Source organism: Centruroides sculpturatus, unplaced genomic scaffold (genome assembly GCF_000671375.1).
Source record: "Centruroides sculpturatus isolate CEXI.00-Female unplaced genomic scaffold, Cexi_2.0 scaffold239, whole genome shotgun sequence".
NCBI classification, from domain to species: Eukaryota; Metazoa; Arthropoda; class Arachnida; order Scorpiones; family Buthidae; genus Centruroides; species Centruroides sculpturatus.
This window is the reverse complement of record NW_019384979.1, coordinates 236882-245207: the sequence shown is the minus strand read 5'-3', so window position 1 is coordinate 245207 and position 8326 is coordinate 236882. Positions and strand designations below refer to the sequence as shown.

General features: G+C 29.2%; 1 protein-coding gene across 1 annotated transcript in view; it reads left to right on the top strand.

The window, feature by feature from the left end:
- Window positions 1-206: 206 nt before the first annotated feature.
- The window catches only part of LOC111632756 (vesicle-associated membrane protein-associated protein B-like), a 35470-nt gene continuing 27350 nt past the window's right edge, over window positions 207-8326 (top strand). The window contains exons 1-2 of the mRNA XM_023377280.1: window positions 207-270; window positions 4778-4981. Coding sequence (XP_023233048.1) covers window positions 207-270; window positions 4778-4981 — 268 coding nt within the window. The remainder of the gene's footprint in view (window positions 271-4777; window positions 4982-8326) is intronic.

The window sequence follows — 8326 nt, the reverse complement described above, 5'->3', positions numbered from 1 at the left end:
TTTTATTTATTAAGATGAAACATGAGTAAATGAACATCATAATAAAATTAAACACTGGAATGAAGGCAGTTTTATTTGTGCTCATAAAATTCCTACTAGGTATGGTTATTTAAATTTTGGACCATGCAGGAAGTATAATTGGATTTGTATTAAACACCCTACTGTTATTTTGATCTAAAACAAACTTTACTAATTATCATGCTGAAATGAATAATATCTGTTTTCATAAATGGTTTGAAGAACAGTTATTACCAAATATTCCAGGAGAAAGTATAATTACAGATAATGCATCTTATCATTCAAAAGAATTAGAAAACTCCATTATCAAGAAAAAATAAAAAAATAGCTTGGCTAAATAAGAAATGAATTCTTCATTCTTCTGATATGCTTATAGCAGATTTATGATATTAAAGTTTATAAACCAAGAAACAAGGTTTATGAAATCAATGATAAACAGGGTTTATCAAAACGTGTTAAGTTACAACACGTTTTGATATTATTGTTAGCTATTTATTTATTCCTGTATATACATAAGTTGTTAAAAGTTCAAATTCAAATGAAATTTGAACAAAAGGTTCTATTAGAACAATGAATGTGAAAGCCTGAAGATAGCCTATCCAAATAGGCTGAAAACATTTGGAATAAAGAAAAAAACTCGGCAAATATATTCAAGTGTGTTTAGTAATATAAGAAATCAATGAATTAGCAAAAACTTGAAGTCGTTTATTGAGCTGCAATTTGAAAATGTAGACCTATGAATTCCCACTGTCATCTATTCATCTGTCTTTTCGTAATCTCGATAACACAGTTAGATAGATGTAAGATGAGACAAGATGTGGAAACCTTAGGGGCAGGAGGCCCTGATTAACTATATATGAACTTCTGATGCAAACTTGAAGTCACATTATTTAAATTCAAAAATTTTCCCCTGAAAGGAGTTAGATTATGACTAGGAGGACTTTGTTGCTAACAGGAAAAGTATGATGTACAGTACAGTGGCAAATCAATTTCAAATTTACTGCATTGGTCTCAGATGAATTAAGAAAATTCCATGTGACTATCTTCTGTACTATCCGTGTATTTATAACTTTTGTAAATCATCATTTTTTTTTTATAGTGTTGGTATAATCATTCACTTTAAAACAAATGTAAATCAACACTACTTAACTTTTAATGTAATGTTTAATTTAAACTAAACATTCTAAAACAAAGAAAAATATTTCACATCAGCAACAATGATGTGTTAAATTTCACAACTGTTATAATTAAATCACACATTTATTTCAGATAACAACAGATATTAAAAATACATTAAAACTTTGTTTAACTCAACATAACCTTCATTTATTACCATGTCATCTGAAGGCATCACTGTACTGATTGTCTTTAAATTTCAAAACATATCATTATAAAGTCTACAAGACTAAATCTAAGTACTGTTTTACATGTATTGGATAATTTAAAGGAGATTAAAAATTGCACCCCAGCATTTGACAATTTCACAATAAATAATCACTTGTTTTAAAATTATCTTCATATCATTGTGATATGAATCCTATAGAATTAATATAGACATGAATAAAAAATCAATTTTATCAAAAATTGTTTTGTTTAAACTTCCCAATGTGAAGGACTTGACATCTATCATTGAAAGTGTCACAACTTGTAATTGGAGAAATGCAGTGAAACATATACTGAACATTAAACAGATATATTGGAACAGAAGAGCATGTCAATCCATTAATTATTACTGTTTCTGATGATGCAGAAATCAGTAGCAATGAAGATGAGCTCAGAGTAGTGGATATTCTTGAAATGCCCTAATTCTTAAAAATTCTTTAAAAATTATTTTAAATCCTTATTCTGAATTAATACTGATTGGTGATGAAAACCTGTTTTCCTTAAAAATTTTAATAAAGTTAGTCATCTCTTTTAGTTGTAGATCTTGATCTTCCAACATGTTATTAAATTAACCCATTTCACTGCCTGAAACCAGTGTGCTGCTTCTCCAAAGAAAGCAGAGGACTTTGCAAACATTTTCTAATGTGGTTCTTCTTCAGGCACTATGGATATGTTATTAAATTATTGTAATTAGTTAGATAAGAGATGGCGTCTATTGTCTACCTCTACTTCCAATATGTTGCTGATTTTTCACAGTTCCAAATGTTTTAAACTTTGAAATTATTTTTAAAACTGTTCCTTGAGAGCATTGTAATGTTTTTGTTATCCTTTGTGATGCATTTAAATTATTCTTTCCTGTCTGCATTTAATTCACTAATTGGTACTATTATTATAACTTGCTTCACTGTATATTACAAATACTTTACTATAATGATGTGATAAAATTCATTTACAAGAGTATTATTCATTTTAGCATTTTAAAATCCAATATTTTTTAACATAAAAATTTTTATTGTAATAATCAAAATATGCCGTACTTTTGTTCAACTCCTGTTTTAAAATTTTGTTACTTTGAAATTTATGCAAATGTCTTTACAACATTTGGTATGTAAATTCTTTAATATGGCTATTATATTTGTCAGTTGTTAAAGTTCAATAATATGACTGAAAAAAATATACATGTTTTTTGACAAATTGACCAACAATCCCTGAGTAAGCCAAAGTTGGAATATTTTGTTAGTGTTATGGAAAAATTATTTCTGTCATATACATTAAATGACAGGGAAAAAAAATTTAAAAATAGTATTAAGTACTAACTAAAGACATTATTTGTGATTCACTTTAGCTTGATAATTGTTGCGTCTTGCGATTTCTGTCTACCAATATAACTACCATCAGTGTGACCTTGAAAAGTTAATCTTTTGTTAGATGGGATAAATATCTGATTCTTTAACTACTTGGGATTAATTTAACATACATTTTTTATCTTTTGGATTTCAGTCTTATCTTTTTCAATTTACTGACTTGTGTTATTTCAATGTTATAACCAGAAGTAGTTTGAATTTGGGTATTGGAATATGTATGTATAATAGCTTGGCATGTTTCAAGACATTTCTTTGTCACTTTATCAGAAGATTAAAAAAAGAAAATGGATTTTCTTTGGATTTTTAACAATAACTTTTAGTTGAAATGTTAAGCCAATCAGATGTTTGTATAATGGGTGTTCTGTTATTTTCTATATAAAAATTTTCAGTATACTAAACATCCTAAAGCCTAATACATACATATTCAACCAAACAATTGCCTTAAACAAATTATAATTCTTAAATATAGATAAGAGATGGCACCTAATGTCTACCTCTAGTATCAAATTACTTAGTATCTAATCATTAATAATAGTGGATTTATAGCCCGATTATTTAAGGTGATTGTTTGGTTGAGTATAAAAATTTTCATTTGAGCAACATTTTGGAATAACCTATCACTTTCATCATTTATGAAATTTTGTCTAGGTTGTGCTTGCTATTCAGAAATGCTAGTATCTATCCAAAAGCATTTCTTAAAATTTGAAATATTCTGGTCAATTTAATACAGTATAACATTTTATGCTGAGTCTTTCTTTTTTAAAACTTCAAAAATAAACATTTTATATAATAGATTATTTTCATATTAAAAATGTTACTCATAGATTGCATCATTTTATAATTTTTAAAGTACAGGGTGTTTTTTTTAAACTGATGTTACTCAGAGACATCTGTAGAGCAATCTAACAGCTGGATGTCACCAAATTTGGGAGAGTGACTAAGAGCAGCATGGGAAAGAGATTCTGCGAAGAGAAAAGTAGTACCTAAATTTGCCAGTAGGGGTGGATTTGGTGCTGCTGTAGCGAAACAGCTAAGAATTTGCATAATGCGCTGGTAACACCTCAAAATTGAAATTCAGAATGACATGGTCGACAGCAGCACCACCTAATTTGAGCTTAAAAGACAAGGACAAAAGTCTGAAGTGCATTCCAGACTTCAGCAGAGTTCAACATGCATTTTTCGTTACCTCAGCGTGTGTTGCTTGTGAAACTTTATTATCTTAACCAATTGAGCGCACCAGGTGCTCTTCATGAGTTTAGAACCCGTAACAACCTGCGCAGATGTCCTCTATCAATTAATGCATTGAAAGGCTTGGTAAAGAAATTTGAAGAGACATGATCTTTAGCAGTTCAGCCTGATAGAGGCCAAAAACTGGTGTCTGCACTTAGTGATGTTGCAATTGCACTCGTTGAAAGTTCTAACCCCTGGATCTAACCCCATGTGACTTTTTCCTGTGGGGTTACTTAAAGTCCAAGGTCTATCTTGGTGGTGTCTCCAACTCAATTGATGACCTTGAAGGACAACATTTCTTGAACTGTGATGAACATTCCTGCGGACATGTTACGTTCAGCCGTAGAGAATATGGTGTTCAGGATGCAGTGTTGTCCAGCAGGGCAATGGTCACATTGAAGGAGGAGAAGCTTATTTGCTGATTAATTAAACTTTCATTATTGCACTGAAACCTCTGTCTGATTATTCATTTGTGTGTTTGTTAAATGCAACTGGATTTTATGCAAATTCTTAGCTGTTTTGCTACAGCATTGCCAAATCCATCCCTACTGGTGAATTTAGGTATACTTTTTTCCTTTGCGGAATCTCTTTCCCATGCTGTTCTTAGTCACTCTCCCAAATTTGGCGACAGTCCAGCTGTTAGATTGCTCTACAGATGTCTCTGAGTACCATCAGTTTAAAAAAACACTCTGTATATTAAAAGTTTATTTTAAAACAAAATTTGTGATATTTTACAGCTGTCCTAAAATTTTTTGAACAGAATTTGTACTTTATTACTTTAATAAATGATGATGATGATGATAAACTAATAATAATTTGCTTCTATAATTTAGGTCCATTTACCGATGTAGTTACATCAAATTTGAAGTTGACTAATCCTACAGAACGCAGAGTTTGTTTTAAAGTGAAAACTACAGCACCTAAACGTTATTGCGTACGTCCTAATAGTGGAATAATAGAACCGAGACAAGCTGTAAATGTTGCTGGTAAGTAATTTATATAAAAATTTTTTTATATTTTGTAAAAGGTTCAGAAATAAAGATTATTCAGTAGGAGTTCAAGTGTATTTCTCAGGAATTAAATTGACTCTAGCAATGCATCTTCTGTGACAAATGCATGTTGTTAGCTGGTTTCTTCATCACATAAGATTGGAGATAATAGTATTATAAGTGACTAATGGTCTTATAATTTTTTTTATTCTAATTTAGTAAATTTATATGAAGATTATTTGAATTTGTGTTAATCAGTCTTTTATTATAAAGGTAAATTTAGTTTACCTAGTAGCTTGCAATAATGTCTTTCTCTACTAATGAAAACTCAATGCATATAAACCATAAAATAATACCTTTTAATACTTTAATTCTCCAGTACAAAACAATAAAACTGACTAATATTTTCAATCTAATACCAAGATCTTTATCAAGTCAATTAACATTCCAATATTCAGAACAAAAATCAAACAATTACATATTACAAAACTAAGAAGAAAAATTTTTAAATAAATAATTACTGTGAAATATCATGCCTATAGTATACAGTAAATGTATAAGTAAAATTATTTTGCATTAATATTTAACAACCATTTTTCCGTTTAGTGATAATGCAACATAATGGTTTAGTGTGGACAATATGACAACATAATAAAGTTATGAGGATCAAGGGCATAGACACTTGATCTATGTCACTTACTGACTTGCAATCGTTGAATTGGCTCACTAAACTTTTTCTAGGAGGGCTTTTTATAATGTTAAAAGAAGGATCTAGGAGATGAATTTTAGATCTAGTCAGGATTCCTTGACACCAGTTAATCAATTTTATTCTATGCAGATTAACACTCGTATCAATATTGTATGGAGATGAACTTTCCTTGTTGATTCAGATAATGTAAGAGACATTCTTTTTAACAAATAAAAACAAATATTTAATGAAACAAAAATAAACGAAATTATACAACTTTGAATATTCGAATAAAGCGACTTCTAGAGAGAGAGCTCACAATTTCTATCAAATTTATACTATCTCTAATATCTTTATCTTCATCTGTCTTTCAGATTAATGCAACGGATTAATACCTTCTTTAACTAATAATTTCAGATTAATACCTTCTTTGTTAGTTCTTGAATGGCAAATATTTAAACAATTTCTTCTCTAGTTTTACTGACTTATAACTCATTTAGGAGACTTCAGGAATCGGTTATGGGCATTGGCCGGAGGGAGCGGGTGTGGAATACGTCTGTCCTCTTTTGGATCTTCTGGCGTACTCTCCAAATGATGCTAGATTCTCTCTCTTTCTCGCGAATTTTCACCAATCAGCATTTTTTATTTTTCCACATGAACAGGAAAAAGGGAATTTTACTGAGGGATTGACAGTTTCCAGGATGACTAAGATTTTTAAGAGGTAAGGGAAAACAAAAGGATGTTTCAACTTCCGTTAAAGGAAGTGACTTTTTCCAGTTTCCTTCGTTTTAGAAAATATAATTTTCCCATCAAAATTAATGAATATTTTCATCTAAAATTTTACTTTTTCCAATTAAATTTTTAATTAATCACAGGGGTGGTTCACATCTTACAAAGTTAATGAATTTAAACCAATAAATACCCTTAACTTTTTTTATAATGCTACTGTTCAAAACTATGTTTATTATATATGATTGGATTGTTCGTAAAGACTCATTGAAAGTGGTAGTTGAGTACAGTATCGCTTGTAATACATCATTGTTTGATTTGCGTTCTGAATATTGAAACGTTAATTGACTTGATAAAGATCTTAGTATTAGATTGAAAATGTTAGTTTTATTATTGTTTTGTATGGAGAATGAAGGTATCAAAGGTGTTATTTTACAGTTTGCAGCGTTTGCAGTTTCAATATAGAATTTCAGTACCAAAAAAAATCACTGTAATAGAATATAAAAATTTTAATTTTATTATTAATCTAAAAAATATTTGTAACATATAAATATAAAATACTTTCTGTAATTACATTGATTAATGATTGTTAGCTTTGTTTTTTAAAATCTTAGATTATCAAAGCATTTAGTAGACAGTTCTGATGTATGATTCAAGAGCGTGTATCAGAAAATTAATTATTCTGAATTTTCTGATTCTTCTGGCTTTCCTGTACAAAAAAAGAAAAAAGTATGCAAAATCTTCAACTGCTGATTATGTTGAACCAAGATGATGATTTTAAACACCTACCAGAAATATTATTCAAATTATAATCAGATTGGTTCTGATAGTGGTGCTTCTATCCATTTTGAAGAAACAATCAAAAATGTTATCAGGAACTTTCGATGGGATAGTGATTCCTCATCTGACAAATTACTTAGGATAGTGGTTCTCAACCTTTGTTGATGTACCCCATTAGCTCATTAGTTGTTTCTCAAGTACCCCATATAAATTTATATGTAAATTTTATAATTACTGCATTAGATGTATACAGCCCTTATAACTGAGTGTCATAAAAAATCTCTAGCTAACTAACTATAACTAAAAGTGGATTACTTATTTTATGTAAATAATAATAAATTTAATCAGGTACATACATTTATTTATTTATTATTTGATAAGTATATTATATAAAATCACAGAAGTAATTTATGCATGTATTGAAATGACATTCCCTAAAAATAAATAATTATAATTAACAATAAACAAACTTTAAATTATTCTACAATAATTTCTAACAAAATTTAATGGGATATTTGTTGCGATAAATCTTCAACAATTTTTTCAAAATTTGGTTCCCACATTGTTAACTGACAGTGAATGGCTGCTGATGCATGAAGCCTGTTTCTTTTTTTAGTTTGTATCACAGTATTTGGCAAACTTGCATTCGCACAAATACATTGTTACAAATGGTAAAAGTTTTATAGCTTTATTGGCTATGTTTGGATAAGCTTTCACTAGACAAGCACAAAATGACAATAAAGATACAGTAGAAAACATTTCTTTATATGTCATGTCAGTAGAAATGTCAATCAATTGCTCTTCTTCTTTTGCTGACAAGCTATACTTTTTTTTTTTTTTTTCATTCTAAAATTAATGCTTGGTTAAACCGTAATTTTTCTAGACTACAGGTTCACTTGGCACTAATGGCACAAATAGACAGGCAAATCAAGTGGATAAACAAGTTGTTTGGACTGTTAACTCCTTCATTCCCGATCATTAATGAAATTTATATTAAATTAATATTAAAAACCATAAAAAATACTTAAAACTGAAAAAAAATGAAAGAAATGCGTTAATTTTGAAGAAAAAGCTTCAAATTTTATTTTCCTTTGTCTGGCCTTTCTGTGAAATTTAACACCAACGAGTCATTGTTTACACATCTG